The sequence below is a fragment of the Zeugodacus cucurbitae genome, chromosome 2 (genome assembly GCF_028554725.1).
Source record: "Zeugodacus cucurbitae isolate PBARC_wt_2022May chromosome 2, idZeuCucr1.2, whole genome shotgun sequence".
NCBI lineage: Eukaryota > Metazoa > Arthropoda > Insecta > Diptera > Tephritidae > Zeugodacus > Zeugodacus cucurbitae.
In genome coordinates, this window is record NC_071667.1 from 41,906,596 (window position 1) to 41,928,871 (window position 22,276).

The 22,276-nt window shown below is 35.9% G+C and overlaps 2 protein-coding genes and 1 long non-coding RNA gene across 4 annotated transcripts; 2 read left to right on the forward strand and 1 right to left on the reverse strand.

Annotated features, from left to right (window-relative positions):
• Positions 1-950: 950 nt before the first annotated feature.
• On the reverse strand, positions 951-4,173 carry Mcm3_1 (DNA replication licensing factor Mcm3). Of its 2 annotated transcripts, XM_011196704.3 has the most exons (6): positions 4,017-4,173; positions 3,577-3,938; positions 2,510-3,521; positions 2,291-2,439; positions 2,147-2,231; positions 951-2,087 (listed from the first exon to the last, which is right to left on the reverse strand). In XM_011196704.3, exons 2-6 carry the CDS (start codon positions 3,918-3,920, stop codon positions 1,212-1,214), a joined length of 2,466 nt encoding a protein of 821 aa, XP_011195006.2. In that variant the 5' UTR covers positions 3,921-3,938; positions 4,017-4,173; the 3' UTR covers positions 951-1,211. The 2 variants fall into 2 exon arrangements, with proteins under 2 accessions (XP_011195006.2, XP_054088084.1); XM_054232109.1 differs by having other exon boundaries at positions 3,577-4,064.
• Positions 4,174-9,035: 4,862 nt separating this feature from the next.
• LOC128922253 (uncharacterized) lies at positions 9,036-11,640 on the forward strand. Its single transcript, XR_008471480.1, has 2 exons — positions 9,036-11,291; positions 11,349-11,640. It is a non-coding gene; the product is annotated as an uncharacterized LOC128922253 (long non-coding RNA).
• Positions 11,641-17,611: 5,971 nt separating this feature from the next.
• Positions 17,612-21,083, forward strand: LOC105220268 (ER membrane protein complex subunit 2). The gene is made up of 5 exons (XM_011196702.3): positions 17,612-17,772; positions 17,893-18,301; positions 20,262-20,418; positions 20,664-20,759; positions 20,828-21,083. The coding sequence occupies exons 1-5, from the start codon at positions 17,739-17,741 to the stop codon at positions 21,011-21,013; spliced, it is 882 nt and encodes a 293-aa protein (XP_011195004.1). The 5' UTR covers positions 17,612-17,738; the 3' UTR covers positions 21,014-21,083.
• The last annotated feature ends 1,193 nt before the right edge of the window (positions 21,084-22,276 follow it).

The window sequence follows — 22,276 nt, forward strand, 5'->3', positions numbered from 1 at the left end:
TAACAATCTTCTCGAATTTCCGCTGACTTGTTCACGCTACTTGTTGTAGCGATTGTTTATCCCTGCCGGAACGGAAAGCATAAGTCTAGTTGTCGTCGAGGTCCTCTAACCGGAGGCCCAGGAAACATGCTGTTTCGAAAGGGTCGTACCAAAGGGAAAGGGGTGTTAGATGAGTAGGGTTCGTTGGGCATGCACAAAGGTGGCTAGTGTCATGCGGGGACTCGGTGCATGCAGGACATGTATTTTATATGTACGGGGTAAAGTCTGGGCTTCGTCATTCATTGTGCAGAATGTCGAATCGTCTATTTGTTCTGCCAGCTCCATCCTTCTCCGATCATTTGACAGGCAAGAATGCCAAAGATCGTGGTGCGCGTTAAAGTCGACTAATACCAATCGGGTGTCACTACGAAGTAGCGTTCTAATGTTCGGGTGATATCCTGACGGGCAACTTGCAACTGCGGGGATGTTTATATTAAATATTTCGAGCTCGACATCGCCTGACCGGACAGCTATACCTTGACATTCAAGATAGTGTTCCTGCGGTCAATGTCACTTTCGATAAAACGATATTGCATGCTGTTGTGCAGTATGAATGCTATGCCTCCACCATTATCTCGCTCGCCATCTTTACGTAAAACGTTGAAACCTGCACAACTCAGAATATCTGAGTGGTTGTTTAACTTGGTTTCTTGGGCCGCAGCTATTGATACGCCTTCCCAACTCATAAAATCAACTATCTCCTCGATTTTGCTTGGAGTCCGTTGTAGTTAAATTGTAAGAGTCGGGTTTGTCGTGGTGTTGCTGTCGTGACACTGGGAGTGAGGGAGTGACGTACGTGTGGAGGTTGTAGCAGCTGTGTTATTCGCAAAGGAAAATAACACCAGCCAGTGCAGAAATTGCATTTGACTGAGGTCACGTTCCTCATATTGGAAATATTGAAAATTGAAAAATTTTTCATTTAAAATCTTTAATAACGGTTTATTTTAAATTTCAAAAGAATGAATCATACATATGTTCAAATTAATTTAATAACTTTTTCAAATAGAATTTTATATATATTGTTATTTAACTTTGCTACGAGTCTACAATGACAATGTTATATATAAACAAAATATAGCAAAGAAACATTGAACATTCCAAATAGTATAAAAATGGCTTTAGTGCAGAAATTGTAATACATTTATAACTGTATCGAATGAAAGTAATAAAAACTATATTAAGAAAACGATCCCATCAGCAACCATTACTTGATTGTCTTCAGTCATTTGCTGCATGGCAGCTTCAATTTCAGAATTTGAAAACTGTTCTGGATTATTTTCATTGATAGCTTTTGTAATTCGTTCTAGAGATAAACTCTGTTCACGAGCCTCGCGAAACAAGAGTTGCAAACCTTGTTTGAATACATTTAATCTAGCATCTGATATTGATGGAGTTGTATCTCCACCTGAAGGGAGTGTACTTAGCTCATTGGGTTGAGTGTCCATTTCTCTGGCTGCGGTTGACTTTCGACCTGAAATCGATTTTCTAGTTTCACGCCGTGTTAAATCACCTGCATCCGGCTGAGGCGCTTCAATTTCTTCATCAGTGTCATATACAACTCTTTCCGCCTCCACTTCTGTACGAGTACGTTTACTTTTCCTAGTTGGGGATTTTTGCATTTCATTACTTTCATCCTCATCGCTGGAAGCATCTCCACGACGGCGTTTGTTACCTTTTTCCTTTTCTAAAACTTTCTTAAAATAGGCAAACTGCACCAATTCTATTGCACTTTGTGCGTCATCGGCAGTTACGGTTTTTGACAATCTAGCACGAGCATGTGCTGTGGCAAGCCGTATAAGAGTTTCCAATGTTCGAGCTGTTACTGGTTGAGTGCGCGCAACATCGGATTGTATATTTTCTTGAGAACGCAAAGACGAGTACTCGGTCGCAATAGCTTCACATGCTTGTTCGCTTAATTTTGGTTTCATGCATTTTGCAATATGAATATATTTACGCATGAAATCGACAGATAAAATTTTATCTTGCCGCTTTCTTGACTTACCGTGAAGCAATGGGTCATATTTTTCATATATTTCTGTTTCTTTTTTCTATGAAGTGTAAAAAAATAAATTCAAAATTTTCTCTTAAATGCATAGGTATGTCTTACCTCATCAGAATTCGCAGTGAACGATAAAGAATCTGCGTACGAGCTACCCATTGACAGAGGTTCACCATCAGTTTCTTTTGGATTACTGAAATAACGAACGTGAAATTAAAAATAAATCCACATCAATCATTTAAAATAAGTTACCGGTAACGATGCATACGCACAACATGATCAGAAATCATTTGGTCAATATCACTATCAATTACGTCCAACATAACGAATAGTAAATCAAAACGAGAAAGCAGCGAATCTTGAAGACCAATATTTTCCATTGGTGTTTTATACTGATCATACTACAAATATAAAAATGTATAATTACACATTAATACAAGATAAAAAGTACAGTAACTATTTTTACATTACCCTTCCATATACTGGATTTGCGGCCGCTAACACTGAACAACGTGCATTTAGAGACGCATGTATCCCAGCTTTTGATATTGTGACGCGACCTTGCTCCATGACTTCGTGAATGGCAGTGCGATCAATATCGCTCATTTTATCAAATTCGTCAATACAAACAACACCCCTATCTGCCAAAACCATAGCTCCCGCTTCTAAACGACGTTCACCAGTTTCCTGATCAGTTGTTACGGCAGCAGTTAAACCTACTCCACTGGAGCCCCGACCAGTGGTTGGTATTGCCCTCGGCGCTGTGTTTAACACATACCGCAGTAATTGGGATTTAGCCACGCTAGGATCACCAATGAGAAGAACATTGATGTCACCACGCAAACGCGTACCATTAGGTAATACCTTTTCTACGCCTCCTAACAACAGACATAAAATAGCTCTCTTTACGAAAGAATGTCCATGAATGGAAGGAGCCAAACTCTTTGCCAACAAATCAAAAATATCACTATTTTTGGCTAATTTTTTACATAAGATAATGTCTTCTCGGCAAATAAGCATATTACTATCTTTGCTTAAAAGTGAAATATTGTTCGCTAGTAAAATAGTACGGAACGTGCCCGAAGTATATCCGCCAAACTTTCCTGGTAGACAGCGATAACTTCCCACAATCTGAACACGATCACCGGGTTTACATTGATCAACCATATCATCATCGCATATAATATCAACAGATCTAGGTAATTGACCTGCTGGTGCTTTTTCAGGCATTTCTTGTATGGTAATTGTTTGATGGTCTTTATATATGGAAAGTCCAAACTCAGTTTCTAACAAATTTCCTTCATCATCTTTTGTGGGATATATAGCGCTAGAGGGAACTGCTTCAAATGAAGTCAAATCTGTGTATTTCCTCTCCATAACTTTTTTCGTTGCAGGGCAGTAATGAACGCTGCGAACTACTTTCGGATGTATTAATGAAACCTTTGTAACAATACCTTCAACACAAACTAAATTCCCCAAATAGCTTAAATAGAAATATATATTATTTAGGATTCACAATTTATGTTGGTTAAACTTACATTGAAGTTAAAGAACGCGGAGTAACATGACGATTTCCAAAACACCCTTCAAATCCTACAAAAAAATCTTCATGTTGTTTTGCATATGTAGGATCAACGGTGGCAACATATTCTTTTACAGCTCGTCCAAATGCTAATTGTTCATCACATGCATTAGATAAAAGTCCTTGAGCTCGTTGAGGATTTTTGCGTTTCAGATCATTTATGTTAACTATTAGACGCCGGCCTTTTTCTGCAATCATGTCTTTAACAAGCCCCGAATAAATCCCTTGATCCTCCTCATCATCCAGAAAATCTACATATTCTCTCTGTATATCCCTAATGTAATGCTCAGCATCCGCCATAATTTCTGATTAGTAAAACTTATTTAAAAAATTTAAATCAAATAATAATATCAATTATTATCACTCGAACGTTCTTCAAAATATATGCCAATTTACCGCGCTTTCTATTGGATGCAATGTTAACGTTACCAGAGTATATGAAAACAAATTTTTAAACATCAACCTTACCATATTATTACTGTTTAAATACAATATAATAGGCGTGTTTTATTTGACCAGCAAATAAAGATATTAGCTTATTTTGTATGGAAGACTTAGTCAACATGATTATGAAGACAAGATTACGTCATAGTGACGCGCTCACGACCCACGAATGGGAATAGGCAATGGAAATGTGAAACATAGTGAACCATATTGAACCAGATAAAATATCACAATGAAGGTGATTCTTAAATTCGTCATTTATAAAATGATCCAATATAATAATGCATATTTATAATTAAAATTATATGTTTTGTTACAAAAAGTTCAACATTTTGCCAACTTTTTCTTTATATACGACTTTTTTGTACTATTGTTGATTAATTCCGCCATTGCGGACTTCTTTTTCAAGTTAATACATTTTTCACGTAGAATTTTTAATAATAATTAAGCACTAGCCTTGACTTCAGTTCTTTGTTTTGGTTTTATTGTTTTGTACTACCGTGCAATTTGTCAGTTTTTCTTTCATTTATGAACCAACAAAAGTTCTCGTGTGTTTGAACAAGTTTTGTTTTGAGCTATATCATGGCTGCTCGTGAAGTATTATGTGTTGAACACATTACATACAGTAGAAATCCTTATTCGTGGGGAATTCTCGGTGGTAAGATAGCCGCCATCTTGGAAAAACACAGTGCATATATACAACACTGTGTTTTGGAATACTTAATTTTAGTAAAACTTTAGTCATAAAATAGCAAATATTATATATATATTGCTGTCTTATATAAAACGAAATTATTTATTTATGATATATTTCACTTATAGAAGATTTTAACATCAATGTATGCTATATTATATGCAAAAAAATTATGTAATGTGGATGAGAAATTTTATAAGTGGTGAGAATAAAATACAGCTTTCATACAAGTACTTTTCCGTGGTAAAGCTCCAGTTACCGATGCTTGACTTGACTCAGCTTCGAGAAATTTGGCTTGGAAAACTTAGATGCAGTTATACTTCACACAACTTCAACTTCAGCTGTTATTATTATAGTTTCTGGGTAGAGTTGCCAGATGTGCATATTTAGCTTTAAAATTAAGTTTTTTAAATTAAAATATCACCAAGATTGAAGATTTTAAAACTAGTATACAAAAAAATCTTCACTATTAGGAAATCTGTGAACACGTGAAGATTTTATGTTTGAAAGAAAACGCTTTAATAAATATATGAATATAGCTTTGAGCAGAATACCACAAAAGAAACGTGCACACATAGTTCAGTTTTTCGATATTTGGAATCGTTACAATATGTAATAAATTGAAGCCAGCCAAGCGTATATATGATAGGTGAATAAATAATTTATTTAATTGTATTTGAACATTTACAATAAATTCGCAAAATATTTTTTTTCTGAGCAGATCACCACAAATTCTTGCAGAGATTCGCAATAGTTATGTTTCTGTTGTAAAAATTACCCTCATATCGTACCTATTAGATTTTATTTGTTTATTGCACTTAAAGTTAAACAAGTATTTGCGTTATAAATAAAATAAACGATTTTTTTATTAAATACATTAAAAAATAATTGTTGTGAAAAAGGTATTTTCCTCTGAATTATCTTATTTTTTCTTTATTTGAAGATTTATAAATATTAAAGATTAGAATTTTAACATATTTAATTTTAACCGAAAACATTCAGGCAACACTGGGATAGTGTCATAATGAGAATGAAAAGAGAAGCAGTGAGAGAGGGAGAGCAGTTCAAATGTCAAAGTAACATAGAGTTCTAAATTCAACAGACTTTCAAGTCAAGTCATGCGTTCGGTAATCAAATACATGTAAGGCCGGATCTTTTATGTGACAGTTCTCAAGTCTCTCTAGGTCAAGTCAAGCATCGGTAACTGGAGCTTAAGTTATTTTTGGCCACATTTTTTTAAACTTTACTGACACAAAATTAAAAAAAAATCAATTTTTGCTAGTTTTTACTTAAATTATTTACAAATATTTATATTTAAAAGGCTTTATGAGTTTGAAACGATACGTGGTCGCCTCCTTATTTAAAATTTTTAAAACAAAATATGTCATGATGCTATTGAATAAGAATTTCAAACCATCGGGTCCAAAGTAACAAGATTCAAAATCGTAATTTAATACTATTAAAGTTTTTTTTTATGAAATTTATAAATGGCTCAAGAGCTTTCACTAAGTTTGACTAATCTTACACTTTTTATTTTGTAAAAGCATAGGCGTCTTCAAAGATTTACGCTTTCTCGTATAGTGTTAAAGACAGCAAACAATTGAGCATTTTAAAATATTCATTATACAAATAACCATAAAAATATGCAAATGAATTTCTCTGAAGGAAATCGTTTTTAATTATATCAATTTACATACAATCTCTTGCTTACTACTTATGGAAGACATTGCCAAAGTTCGCCAAGAACTATCTTGAACCAGACATACATACTCTTTCAAGGTTATTTAGTGAAAATTATTCAAATTTTTTCATAGTAATATTAAATCCTTTAAAATTTAAAAGCGCCAAATGCAGTGTCACCAATCCAGGGATGTATTTATTTTTAATACAATATTTGAAAACTACCCTGCAAGACGAGTAGAGTTACTTATCTTATGGAATATTGGTTACCGGTAAAGAAAGTTTGTATTATTATATTGGTATCTTTTGTTCTAGCAGCAGGAAAAAAGTTACCATTTCTCCTCTTTTACGGCATGTCGGTGTGATTATCTTGCTCGCTCTCTCTCATTGATTTTGGTGCCAATGCTGCATATGACTTTCTGCTATAATTTTTCTTTGTTTTGGAAAGACATATGTCACTCTGTGGTTAGCAGAGCCCCCTGTAGTAGTTTTTTTTTTAATCAGCCATCTACAAGTGGAGACTGTTCGATTTATCATTTTCAGGGTAACCCTTCAATCACATTTATTGGTCATTTGTTGGGTCACCGTTTCGTTACTTAAATTTGGTTCATTGGTCTCCATTGGTGTTCATTCTATAGGTCACCTACTTTTCCGTTTAAAAATGAAAAATTTAAATTGTTTTATTTTTATTTATTTATTATAATTGTATGATGTATTTACATTTATAAATTAGTATTGTATAATATTTTAAATTTTTAATAATCATTATAGATTAATTTTTAAATATTAGCATTTCAGTACAAAATGAACTTTTTACAAACGTTTTTGCATCTATTTATACATTGATTTTTTATACATTTATATTTATACATTGACAAAATTTACATATTTTAAAAATAAAGTTAGTATTAATTATTAAATTTTTACTTTTACATATTTCAAATATATAATTTAGTATTAATTATTAAATTTTTATTTTTTGTAGTTGTTGTTATACAAATCAAATAAAATTCCATTACTATTACGAATGTTATCAGTATTCGAACATTCATTTGTATAATTTAATAATATTTTACATCTAAATTATGAATTAGCAAATGAATAAATTAATACTAAACGCGAACGATCATAAAAAGGTTCAGCACGGCGGAAAGAGGTTGTGCAACTGCTAATCTAAATGTCCGATGGGATTTGTTGTTGTCTTGTTTATCATACTTGAAAAATATTAGAAATAGAAATTGTTATTAACGATTAGAAAATATGAATATATTTGTATTCGTAGTACAAACCTAAGAAAAGTTGTAGCTATTGTAATCCTCCATTTGTGCAAAGTATTTCTGTTTATGGTCTGAGTAGGCAATTGTAAAGTAAAGTCCTCTCTCGATGAACAAAAACTAAACTCTACAAGTCCCTCATCATTCCCGTCCTACTTAATGGTGCAGAAGCGTGGACGGTGTCAACATCCGATGAGACGGCACTAGGAGTTTTCGAGAGAAAGGTTTTGCGAAAGATTTATGGTCCAGAAGATGAAATGATGAGCTGTATGTGTTCTTCGACGACATAGGCCAACGAATAAAAAGACAGCGGCTACGCAGACTTGGTCATGTTGTTCGAATGGACGAAAGTGCCTCAGCTCTGAAAGTTTTCGATGCGGTACCCGCTGGTGGAAGTCGAGGAAGAGGGAGACCTCCACTCCGATGGAAGGAGCAGGTGGAAAAGGACCTGTCTTCACTTGGTATTACCAATTGACGCCTAACTAACAAAAGGAGAGATGCGTGGCGCGCTGTTGTGGACTCGGCTATAACCGCGTAAGCAGAAGAAGATTGGTGGTTTCAATATCTGAAATGGATAATGAAAATATAAGTAATGCTAAAAAACAAACGTATGTGTATATACGTGTATATATACTAAACAAAAAATAAACAACTTTTTAACATCAAAATAAAAATTATTCTAAATAAATATTTTGGACACAATGCAACAGATGCATTCTTATACATACATACATATGTACATATGCATGTACATCTTAATACACACTAACTCAACATATACGCATTTATATTTACCATGTTATTTTCCATTGTTTTCTGCACTATATTGCACCAATGCTAAGTCCAAAAACCAGAAATTATTTAAAATTACTAATTTTTATTATGTATTAAAAATATATGAAACATACCTCCACCAATTCCACCGTCACCTCCTTGCTCTTCTTTTGCTGTGCACACACGTATAACTAGAATGAAATTATTTTAATTATAAAAACTAATAACAAAAACAACACAAATGCAATGCTAAATTTATAAATTCGAAAAATATCCATTAACATTTAACAAAATAAAAGAAATATTTAAAACGCACTTACATCCATTCACTAAAAATTTTATTTTGAAATGAACAGCGGCCATGGCGGCGATTTTTGAACGGTTCATTGTATCTCTCTCTTACACAAAAATTAGGGTTAATTAATTTTGCTACTCTAACTACCGATATTGCCATTTGACTACAAAATGTTAGCAATGTGTATGTATTGGTAAAAGCTGAAATAATTTGGATGTGCAGTGGTGTATGAGTTAGCTCCGTCTTGTAGGGTAGTTGAATCGCGTTATACACTTGTACATAAAATATAACTAACTTATCAATCAATAACATTTAATACCACCATTAAATTTAATAAATGTGCGAAATAATTTAAAATAATTCCAATAATAAAAATTTTATTTTATTTAATAATTATTTAAGTACTGTTTATCGGACTTTAAAATTTTTGTGAAAATTAAATGCTGGCACAACACCCTAATTACCAGAATTGTAGCAAAAAAAACGTAGCACACAACCCAAGTACGCCTCGGTGGTGTGTTAAAAGATGAAAATTAATGTAAAAAAACCAAAGGTTTTCTACAGTATATACTGAGACATAGAAGATGACAAGCGACGAGCGACATCTGTCAAATATTAAAATACACGCCTTCTTATGGGCACAGATTTTTTGACAACAGCACGACTACGCGACAACAGGCTTATAGTTGTCGTTGTCGCCAAATTAGAAATGCTTCTAATTTTGCCGACGACAATGGCCTCTGTAGAGCTGCCACTAACATGTGAAATGTAAAATTATTCAAAGTTCTCACAAGTATGACGTTATTTTGCCAGCAGAAACGTAAAATAGCTTTGATATATCATTTATAATAACAATCGATCATTTAAAACAAATAAATCGTCCATTTTTACATTTTTTGCGTAAATAATTTCACTTTAAACTAAAAATGTAATTTTATTGAAGTGAAAGATGTTAGTACGAAAAAAAAAAAAAATGTTCAAGACGCTGGCTTCAAAGCGACATTTGTGATCAGCAGTCGTGTCGTGTCGTCGTCTTTGTATTCAGCACTTTATTTTGCGTTTTTTTATTTTAATCAGTGATCTGCAGCCTAATTTAAGTTTAAATTATTGAATCACACATTTTTAAATAAGTAAAACGTAAAATAAAAGTTTTCTAAAGCCAAAATATGGTATTGAAGAGGGTGATAAAGTAATACTTCATCGCACTGTCAATTCGAAGCACGTAATAGAATCTACGCCCACAATGTTCAACATCAAGAACGAATCCATTGAATACGGAAATAATATTATCTTGCCTTAAATTCTATTTAATTTTCCATACAGATATTTCAAACCTCATACGACCCGTTAAAGGTAAGCAACCTAATTGGTGTCACTTATGGTAGCAGCGTAGAACTTTTGAAGCGATGGAATATGTGCTGCAAGCAAATCCAGAACTATGGATGCAATAGCTGCTACATCGAACACAAATTATTTACACACCAGATTTTAGGTTTAATGTCACTTTTTTTACGTGCAATTAAACCCTTTGGTCAACACAAACGCGTGAAGAATTGGAACGACGTGGTTTGGGTGCTTTTGTAACCTTTTATCATCGCGAGGTATGTCAACTGGGTTTTGCCAATGAGCTAGAGGGCAAAACAGTTCCAGTATTTTTGAACTTACCGGCACCTCAGTTGGCCGTGCCATTTGTAGACACACATGTATTAACAATACCATGATAAAAGTATTATGGTATCGTGTTTACTACGTACATGGACACACAGCGATTTGTAGTAAACTGAAATACCAACTTTGTTCCACAGACATCAGATATTTCAAAAAAATGTGAACAATAAATATTTACATATGTGTAATGGAGAAAGCAATTTTAACAATTACAAAAAAATGGCAAAAATATGTATTTTCTGAACAAAGAACAGAAGTAGTTGAAATGTATCTTAAAAGCTCGTCGCTACGGCCATCAAAATAAGGTGATACATGACCCTAGCGTTTGAAAAAAAAAAACTTGTGAATTTTTTTTGTATTTTCCATTATATATATATATATATTTGGCGTAGGAACCGCTTTAAGCGATTATAGCCGAATCCACCAGAGCGCGCCACTCATTCCTCCTTTTTGCTTTTTGGCGCCAACTGGAAACACCAAGTGAAGCCAGGTCACTTTGCACTTGGTCTTTCCACCGGAGTGGAGGTCGTCCTCTTCCGCGGCTTCCTCCAGCGGGTACTGCATCGAATACTTTCAGAGCTGGAGTGTTTTCTTCCATCCGTACATATTTATTTATTTTTGAAAAGTCATTTTGACAAAATATTTTAAAATGCTTTTGTATATAAGCTCTCTCCCAGGTTTCTTATCTATTTTTAGCTGTGTTTAGTGAAATACCACAAAAAAATGCTGATATTGTTACCAGCAAAATACTACATTGCTCACATGGTAAAGTGCTAGTATTTGGTGACACACATCTGGTACGAACAATAGTATTGTTACTATATGTGTGTCTCGGGTATAAGGTAATTATTACCAACTTTTGTGTTGTAAAAATTCAAATTTTACTTTATATTTTATAGAAACCCTCCTCCCAGAAATTGGATGAATCTAGTACTAGTGAAATTAATGAAAGAACAGATCTTACAAAAACTCCTAAAGAAACTAAAAGAATCCTCACATAATGTGCGCAGCTTACACTTCCAGACCGCTCGGGGTATTTGACATTTGCCACTCTCCCTCCAGCCTTTGTCATATAGCAAAAATTGTTCAACTATTCAATACGTTTTACATATGTATATAGTGTAGTACGATAATACATGTATAACGTAAATATAATAATAAACCCCTAAATTGGATGATATTTTCAATAAATATGTAATATAATTTAAGATTTTGTTATCAAATTCTCAATTCGGGTTTTGGTAGAACTAACCGAAAATAGCGGGTATAGTTTCAGGGCTTTTGTGGGTCTCAGTACTGAAAGTGCACGTGGAGTTTATGTTCGCAGATTTGGGTCTTTCATCCGTGATTGTACCAAGAACAGTATTGAAAGTGCATATGATAATCGTTGTCATAAACTAAAACTCCAAATAACTATAAAGTGCTGAACACAAAGACGACGACACGACACGACGTAGCGAAGTCTGATCACAAATGTCGCTTTGAAGCTAGCGTCTTGAACATTTTGAAGACGGCAGCGACATATCAAACAGCAATTTCATTGTTGCCGTACTAACATCTTTAACTTCAATAAAATTTACATATTTAGTTTAAAGTGAAATTATTTACGCAAAAAGTGTAAAAATGGTCGATTGTTATTATAAATGATATATCAAAGCTATTTTACGTTTCTGCTGGCAAAATAACGTCATACTTGTGAGAACTTTGAATAATTTAACATTTCACATGTTAGTGGCAGCTCTACAGCGGCCATTGTCGTCGGCAAAATTAGAAAATTTTCTAATTTGACGACAACGACAACTACAAGCCTGTTGTCGCGTAGTCGTGCTGTTGTCAAAAAATCTGTGCCGATAAGAACGCGTGTATTTTAATATTTGACAGATGTCGCTCGTCGCTCGTCGCTTGTCGTCTTCTATGTGTTCAGCACATATATCATACGATTTCCTTGGCTCTCCTGTGCGCTTCCATTGGGACGATTGGACATTGATTTGTCATTAAAATCAATGAAAAATCACCATATTTTTTTAACGGACCTCGTATTTATACAAAATAAATACATGCTGCCATCGATTGGTCACTTCTCTGCTCGCTATCTTTGAGCGCTGCTCGCCTGACAAAAATTTTACATGTGAAAGCAACAACAAAGTTATCTAGTTGAATTCGTGCAGGAGAGTATGCGAATACCTCATTAAAAATTCTTTCGCCGCTTGCTAAGTGCTACCAAGGTTTGTTTTACACATTTTACTATTGTGAACGGCTCAAAGGACAAATTACTGTCAAAATAATAAAAATTTGCGAAGATAAATCGTAAGTATTTTTGTATTTAATTTAAAACTTTAATAAAAATTAAATTTGTTGCAGAAAACGTAAGACATTGGGGCCTGCTACACGTTCAGTATTTAACGTGATATTTCGTGTATCGCGATATTTATTGAACGTGTACCATGCAATATTGATGGATCACGATCTATATCACAAAATATTTAAATATTTTGAAATACAAATAATAAATCGCGGATCGCGTGATAAATATTGAAGGTGTAGCATATTTTGTGATTTAAATGTCCGAATTGGAGAAACACAATAGTGCCAACATTTTGAAATCAACTATATGTATTCTAATAAAACGAACATGAATTATAATATTTTCCGTTGAATCTTTGGCAGAGCTATGCAACTCATTTGCCAAAGGTTTTTTGATAATGTCCAAATATTGGATGCATATAATGAATTGCTGTGGGAGCAAAAACAAGAGCCGGTTTTCTTCCGACATTTTATAAAAAATTGTACGAAAAAATAAACAAATACATTTTTAAATATTTTTTCTTGTGAAAACAGAACTGGCATCATATAAATATTGACGTAATATATATTGTGTTTTCTTTTATCCACCACCTTCTTCGCACTTACCGATTAATCTTATATATCAAATTAACAAATAAATATTATTTTTTCAAATAATATTGCATATAACTATAACAATTCTTTTCCGATTTTATTAAAGTTAATACAAAATTTCGAATTAATTAATGCAAAAGGTAAATTTAATTTCCAACGGGATGATTGCAAAAAAGGTGAAAATTCGCCAAAGGATTCGTGCGTGTCGGACCGATATCGTAGAGCAAGAGGGGTGGCCGATCATGTTGTCTGTCCTTTTGTTCTTTTGGGTTGGCGTATTGTTTGTGCATTGGTGTGTACTGCTGCTCTTGAGTGATCAGTGGGTGATATCATTATGTGGGTGTTAGAACGTGGTGTAGAATGTGGGTGATGAGTGGTGATGTGATGATGTCAGTGTTGTGTGTTAGATTAAAAAATGTGGTGTGATGGTGTGTTTGGTTAAGAGGGCTGAGACTCATTTAGACATATTTAACGACTAGCGAAGTATTCACCCGCAATCCATCAATATTCAATATAGATCGCGATCCAAATATCACGATAGATATTGAAGGTGTAGCAGGCCCCATAGACGGTGGTAAAAGAGTTCAGTGCGACCAAGTATTGACAATTCGATTTCAGTGCTGCCAGTCCGTATGAAAATTTGGAAAGTTTGTTCGATTGGCTGTCTATAACAGTGAAACTGAAGAGCATATCAAAATAGACCATATGTATCTTTGTTTGACCTTGACGTTGACGTTTCAAATATATCTTTGAAAATACTGGATTAGTCGGGAAGCCTAAATCTAATGATAATGAGAAGTTTCCTGCGGTTTACTCCTCCATCATTCTTCCCCGTCAATCTTAGACCCAACCTCCTTAAGCCAAATGGAGGAGGGGAACATGTGTAGAAGTTCACGTACGTGAGGACAGTTTTTGATTCTCTCTTCTCCACATGATTCAAGCAGCTCTCGACTTCCGGTTTTAGACCAAGTATCCTCTGGGTAGCTTACAAACATCCGTTTGAAGGCGAGCTAAAGTGAGAAGAAGAACCCGCTTTTGCGGTTGTGCGTAGGGTTTGGGACCCACTACATAAAAACGAAGTAGTAGTCGAAGAAAGCCTGGGATGAGACACCCCTCTTTTGATGACGACCCCTGCAAACGTTTTAAGGATAATGATTTAAGGGCATGCACTTGGAATTTCAGGACCCTTAATTGGGAAAGTGCCTCTGCCCAGCTGGTTGATGTCCTCATACGACTAAGGGCTGACATCACCGCCATCCAAGAAATGCGGTGGACGGGACAAGGACGGAAGAAGGTGTCCTTGTGACATCTGCTACAACGGCCATCTAAAGGAGAGAGACTCCGTCTCCGAGTCCTGGCATTCACCCCGGTCTTCAACATATCGCTGATTTGCGCCCACGCCCCAACGGAAGAGAAGGACGATGTGACCAAAGATGCTTTCTATGAGCGCCTAGAACGCACCTATGACCGCTGCCCTCGCCACGATGTCAAAATCGTGCTTGGCGATTTTAACGCCAGTGTGGGTAAAGAAGGTGTCTTTTGCACAACAGTCGGAAAATTCAGCCTTCATGACGAAACATCGCCAAACGGCCTGAGGCTGATCGACTTCGCCGGGGCCCGAAATATGGTCGTCTGTAGTACCAGATTCTAGCATAAGAAAATACATCAAGCTACTTGGCTGTCTCCTGATCGAAACATGCGTAACCAAATCGATCATGTTGTGATAGACGGAAGACATGTATCCCGTGTTTTAGACGAGCGTACGCTCCGAGGAACAAATATATACTCGGAACATTATCTGGTTGCAGCGAAGATACGCACCCGCCTCTGTGTAGCAAAGAACGCCCGTCAACAAACACAAGGAAGGTTCGACGACAAAAAGCTGCAATCGCAACAGACAGCCACGAAATACTCGACTTGCACTCCTGCCCTCTGAGAGCACTCATCAGCATCTCGGTATAAGGGAACTGTGGAACGGCATCTCAAACTCACTGCGTACCGCTGCAGCCGAAACAATTGGATTTCGGCGACGACAAAAAACAAGCTGGTACGATGAGGAATGCCGTCTCGCAGCGGAGAGAAAACAGACTGCCTACCTCGCAATGTTGCAAACAACCACAACACGTGCGGGATGGGATAGATACCGACAGCTGAAGAGAGAAGCGCGTCGCATCTGCAGACAAAAAAGAAAGAGGCCGAAATGCGTGAGTACGAAGAGCTTGAGAAGCTGGTAGACAGAGGTGATGCTCGAAAACTTTATGAAAAAATGAAGCGACTTAACGAAGGTTTCAAGACCGGAGCATCCTCATGTAGAGACGAAGGTGGTAATCTGGTAACCGATGTCCAGGGCATACTAAGATTGTGGAGGGAACACTTCTCCGACCTGCTGAATGGCAGTGAAAGTACAACACCAGGAGTTGGAGAACCCGATTCCCCAATCGATGACGATGGAATAGATATTCCATTACCCGACTGTGAAGAAATTCGAATAGCAATTACCCGCCTGAAGAACAACAAAGCGGCAGGGGCCGATAGATTACCGGCTGAGCTATTCAAATACGGCGGCGAAGAACTGGTAAGGTGCATGCATCAGCTTCTTTGCAAAATATGGTCGGAAGAAAGCATGCCTGACGATTGGAATCTCAGTGTGCTCTGTCGAATCCATACAAAGGGAGATCATACAATCTGTACCAATTACCGTGGGATAAGCCTCCTAAATATCGCCTATAAGGTTGTATCGAGCGTACTGTATGAAAGACTAAAGCCCATCGTCAACAAACTGATTGGAACTTATCAGTGTGGCTTTAGACCTGAAAAATCCACAACTGACCAGATATTCACCATGCGCCAAATTTTGGAAAGGACCCGTGAAAATAGGATTGACACACACCATCTCTTTGTCGACTTTAAAGCTGCTTTCGACAGCACGAAAAGGAGCTGCCTTTAGCCGCGATGTCTGAATTTGGTATCCCCGCAAAACTAATACGGCTGTGTAGTTGACGTTGAGCAACACCAAAAGCTCCGTCATGATTGGGAAGGACCTCTCCGAGCCGTTCGATACCAAACGAGGTTTCAGATAAGGTGATGAAACTTGATGCTGGAAAAAATTATACGAGCTGCAGTGCTATATAGAGAAGGTACAATCTTCTATAAGAGTATACAGCTGCTGGCGTAATCCGAAGATATTTATATCATCGGAAGCAACAACGGCGCCGTTTGTTCTGCTTTTTCCCACATGGATAAGGAGGCGAAGCGAATGGGTCTGGAGGTGAATGAGGACAAGACGAAATATCTCCTGTCATCAAGCAAACAGTCGGCGCATTCGCGTTTGGCTCCCACGTCACTGTTGACAGTCATAACTGCGAAGTCGTAGATAATTTCGTATACCTGGGAACCAGCATCAACAACACGAACAATGTCAGCCTCGAAATCCACGTAGAATCATTCTTGCCAACAGGTGCTACTTGGATTGAGTGGGCAAATGAAAAGTAAAGTCCCTCTCCGCCGGAGGAAGCCGAGAAAGGGGAAGGTCTCCACTCAGTTGGAGGGACCAGGTGCAGAGCGACCTGGTTACTCTTAGAATCTCCAACTGGCGCCGAACAGCGAAGGAAAGAGAGAGTGGTGCGCTCTCATCGATTCGGCTATAACCGGCTAAACGGTTCAACGCCAATTACATACATACATCTTTCCACTATGTCAACGGGTACTATATGCAGTATGAAATTAAGTTTTGGTGTGGTCCGAAATGCACCACACAAACTTATGGGCCGCTCTTTAAAAGAGTAAGAACTTTATGAGAAACGAGGCATAAGCATTACACGAAAATATGAGTTAGGCGCCTGTACCCCTACATCTCTTTAATATGAAAACAAAAAGAAAAAAACAGTTAAAATGTATGATGTTCGTCGCCTCGTTTATAGAGCTGAAAAACGACGTGTAGGAAATTCATCATTTCCTTACATGTCACTAGTAAAAGTGTCTTTTGAGGGAGCCGAAAAACTCTTTAAAGACGAGTAGAACTTTTGCTTCAAAAATATGTTTGGTTTATGCTTAGAATTCATAAAGTAGATTTGAAAATAGTTCGTAGAAAATATAATAAAGGTGAACATATAATAATAAAAACAATATATTCAAATACTATAGCAAATGCGGAGGCGTAGACTCGAAAAATGGCAAAAAAAGACAATACAAGTATTTTTTATTTAATTTATTGTGTCGTTGTGAAGGTGTAAGCCTTTCATTATACAAAAACAAGTATTTGGGCGACATCTGATGGTATTATAGCGCCCTCTTGCGTTAATAAATTATTACTAATTAATTTGACGTTTGTGCTATTTATTTCATTGGGAAATAAATAGGGAATCATATAGTTAAATTTTCTAAACAAATTAATGGCTTACAATTTTAAGGAAATGAGTTGGACAGGTTTGTAAATATGTTTTGAAGTAATTAAAACGTTATCGTGAAAGCAACGTATGTATTTCTTACCTGTTTTGCTATGAAAGACCCTTTGAAGTTTGTACCTACATATATTGTTTTTAATAGATGTTCGTGACCAATTTCGTAAATGGCGTGAGGATAATGAGCGTCGCAGTGATGAAGTAATACAACTGTGGGAAGCAGTATTGGAAAACCGTGTGCAAAAAACTGGCAATGAGCGACATCTTATATTGGAGCAAGTAATCATTGCCGCTTTTGACACTTCTCGGTTAGATATAGCGGAGAAATGCATTGAAACGCTTAGCATAGAATTTCCGGAAAGCATGAGGGTGATGAAGTTTGAGGCTATGCGCTTAGAAGCTTTACAAATGTACGACGAAGCAACTGATTTGTTAGATGAAATTATTGCGAAGGATGAAACAAACGCCGCTCCCCGTAAACGAAAAATTGCTATTTTAAAAGCGAAGGGGATGAGATCTGAAGCTATTAAAGATTTAAGTGAATATTTAAAAACGTAAGTGTTTATATGTAGGCACTTATTTGTGTGTGCATAGTAATCAATGATTACATGTTGACCACGATATAAATCAAATTTTCGATATTTTTAAAGTATTAGTTAAATTATTATTGAGTGATATAATAATTTGTCTATATAGAGTGAAGAAATTGTATATGTTCCTTTTAGAGTTACTAAGGGAAATGTTCATGTGGCAAATCTAAAATAAGTCTTTTAGAAAAAAACTGGGTTTTTATTCTCTCGTAACATGAGTTTGATATGTCCATATAATTCAACCGGATGACGTGACTTGAAAGATGACTCTATGTTTGTCCAATAGTCCACCCGTGTCCTTTTTTACTAACTGAGGCTTGGAGTTGCAAATGACTCAAAGTGGATCATTGCCACGTTCACAAACAAGCCACCACTATACAAAGGTTATGTTCCTAAGATTCTAAAACCATTTAATTTCACTGTTAAGAGAATACCTGAGTTCTGCATGGGACTCGATGTTGAAATTATTCATATAATTATTTATATTTTATATTATCCCATTTGATGAGTTTATATCACATATATCTGATACAAGGTGAAGACGGTTAGATTGAGCTCATTCGGTACAAAAAAGTAATATTGAATTAATTTCAACCTTTTAAATAGAAACTTTTGCCTACATCTGAAAATAGAATATTAGAGAGTATAAAATGCTTTATTAAGCCCGAGCTTAGCTTTATCTTACTCGTTTAATTTAATATAATAATATACTTTTCACTTTATAGTTTATAAGCCGAGGCTCAGATGCTGGCTGATATATAAGGACTTTTCAGATAATTACACATAGCCAGTAAATTTTTTAAATAAAGTAAAAACACCATGTAAACATGTAAGGCCAGCAAACAATTTTTACATCTACTACTTCCTAATATTCTTCAAAATATTAATATATATTTATAACGCGTAGTCTGCGTTCAGTTTGTTTGGGTTACATTATTTGCTTGAATATGTTTCTTCTTTTTGCTTACTTTGTATTCTCTCTATTGTAATAATTTTTTTTGAAACATGTTTCATTATTAGTTTCAATAAATAAAAACTAAAAGGGGACAAAATCGTGTGTCGAACAAATCGAATAACGCAAACAAATACATATGTTAAAATAACTCTCGACTTATGTAAACTAATATTGTATATACACTGGGATAAAAAACACACTCTACAGAGTGGTAATATACAGCGCATAACTTATTTTCATTTTGCATTAAGTAAAATATTTTTTTTGGAGAGAGCCACTTTTATTTACTTCTTGTTCGAAGCATTTTTGTATACAAATGCTGTATTTCTAGAACGTCATATCCCAAAAAAAATCGCCGGAACGGACTAAGACCCAAGCGCTTGTGTTTAATTTTTTTAACGAAAATATCTCATATATTTTATAAAAATTCAGAGGATATGTTTTCCTAATAATAGTGGATCTCTCTGCTGAAAATCGGAAAAACCTGGTGAATACTTCCTCTAGCCCACATAAAGCTGATATATGGTTATTCAAACTATCGGTGTAATTTACACCGTATATATCGGTTAATATGGATATGCAGTAGTGAATATGTGGGTCAAATTGTGTGTTATCTTGTTAAAATTACATAAATAAATTGCGATAGTATAAAATGTTCACTTACACGCAAACTTAGTACTGCCTTATCTGTTAGAATTACTTTTACTAACAACGTAGGTACGTAACAAATGAATTTTTCGTACATTTCGGTCAGGAATGTCAATAAAAAATGTAGATATATAAAAAAATAAACGAGGTTATTCCAATTAGTGTGAGGTTATAAAAATTAGTGATACGTCCATAATTTTCTCCAAAACTAATATTATAACACAAACATAAAACAAGGTATAGGAATAATACTACACTAACTCTGTATAAGCTAATCTAATACTATAAAATGGACGCTTCTAATTCAAATGTTTTTCAAAGGTTTATGTCTGATCAGGAAGCATGGCATGAGTTATGTGGACTATATTTGGCGGAAGGGGACTACTCTAAGGCGGTTTTTTGTATGGAGGAGCTGTTACTACATAATCCACACAGTCATCTAATACATCAGCGAATCGCAGAAATCCGATATACAATGGTAATTATTTTTATGCTAGTCGAAAATGTTTATCCATACATATTATATTTTAAATTATTCTGGGGAATTAGTTAGCACTATCTGTGCTGAATTATTCGTAATTTCGATTTGTGCCCTATACATGGGGATGTTTTATTGAAACCGCCATCGCTCTGTAGCGATAAAATGAAAATTTAATTTATTTGATTTTTAAATGATCTCGAATCCTTTTTGTATTTTGCATTTAATTAATAAATTTATTTTAGAGTGGAATGGATAATGTGGAAATCGCTCGCACATACTATTCCCAAGCACTGAAATTGAATCCAAATAATTTGCGGGCACTATATGGTTTATATTTGGTAAGGATTTCTAGTATTGCATATCTAAAGCTTGGCCAGATTTGTATATTTACTTGCTTTTTTTTCAGTGTTGCAGTTACATTACCAATTCCCGCGCCTTGGGTTCGAAACGCAAAGAGGCTCTAAAAATGGCACAATGGGCGTTTGAGAGTGCAGCCATTCGAACAACCAAATCATCGAAAATCAATGGCAACGATAAATTAGTTTCAAGCCTAGAATGCGCATTGAGTAGCTTAGATATTAAATCTAATTGACATTATAATAAATTATTGTTATAAAATGTATAATTTTGGATCAATAGATAATATTAATTGTGCTCTTTGATTTCTCTCTGTATTACTGAAAAGAAAGAAATAAGTCAAACTTTTGGCTCATCTATTATATTAATACTCTATCAATTGAGGTACTTGAGGAGGAATCGTCTCCCAGTCTCAGTACGTGAATCAACGTTGCTTTTATACTATCGCAACATGTGAATATCTGATCAGTTGTTGGCTTTCCAGGTCTAAAGCCACACTGATAAGGTCCAATCAGTTTGTTCACGATGGGCTTTAGTCTTTCACACAGTACGCTCGATAGAACTTTATAAGCGATGTTAAGGAGGCTTATCTCACGGTAGTTGGCGCATATTGTGAGGTCTCCCTTTTTGTGGATTGGGGAGAGTACACTTAGATTCCAATTGTCAGGCATGCTTTCTTCCGACCATATTTCGCAAAGAAGCTGACACATGCACCTTATCAGTTCTTCGCCGCCGTATTTGCTTTTAGCTTCGCCGGCAATTCTTCGGCCCCCGCCGCTTTGTTGTTCTTCAAGCGGGTAATTGCTACTCAAATTTCTTCATGGCCTGGTAATGGAACATCTGTTCCATCGTCATCGATTGGGGAATCGGGTTCTCCATCTCCTGTTGTTGCACTTTCACTGCCATTCAGTAGGTCGGAGAAGTGTTCCCACCACAAACTCAGTGTACTTTGGGCATCAACCACTAGATCACCTCTGTTGGTCCTACAGGAGCTCCGGTCTTAAAACCTTCTGTAAGTCGCCGGATCTTTTCGTAGAATTTTCGAGCATTACCCCTGTCGACCAGCTTGTCAAGCTCTTCATACTCACACATGTCGGCCTCTTTATTTTCTTGATTGCAAAAGCGTCTCGCTTCCCTCTTCTTCCTACATTGCGAGGTAGGCAGTCTGTTTTCTCTCCACTGCGAGACGACAATCCTCATCATACCATCTGTTTTTTTGACATTTTCGAAAGCCAATAATTTCGGTTGCAGCTGTACGTAAGGAGCTTGATATGTCGTCCCACAGTTCCCTTATACCGAGATGCTGATGAGTGCTCCTAGAGAGCAGGAGTGCAAGTCGAGTAGAAAATCGTTTGGCTGTCGGTTGTGATTGCAGCTTCCCGATGACGAACCTTCCTTGTCTTTGTTGACATACGAGCTTTGCTGCACAGAGGCGTTTCCGCATCATAGCTGCTACAAGATAGTGGTCCGAGTCGATGTTGTTATATGGCCGTTGTAG

What these genes read in the sequence shown, in the direction of transcription:
- Mcm3_1 (XM_011196704.3), bottom strand. Translation starts at nt 3,920, where the DNA reads ATGGCGGATGCTGAGCATTACATTAGGGATATACAGAGAGAATATGTA. An exon ending in CCGCGTTCTTTAACTTCAAT is followed by an intron (nt 3,522 to 3,576) that starts GTAAGTTTAACC and finishes TTTCTATTTAAG; the next exon opens with CTATTTGGGGAATTTAGTTT. An exon ending in TCACTGCGAATTCTGATGAG is followed by an intron (nt 2,088 to 2,146) that starts GTAAGACATACC and finishes TACACTTCATAG; the next exon opens with AAAAAAGAAACAGAAATATA.
- LOC105220268 (XM_011196702.3), top strand. Translation starts at nt 17,739, where the DNA reads ATGGCTTACAATTTTAAGGAAATGAGTTGGACAG. An exon ending in TAAGGAAATGAGTTGGACAG is followed by an intron (nt 17,773 to 17,892) that starts GTTTGTAAATAT and finishes TGTTTTTAATAG; the next exon opens with ATGTTCGTGACCAATTTCGT. An exon ending in TTAAGTGAATATTTAAAAAC is followed by an intron (nt 18,302 to 20,261) that starts GTAAGTGTTTAT and finishes TGTTTTTCAAAG; the next exon opens with GTTTATGTCTGATCAGGAAG.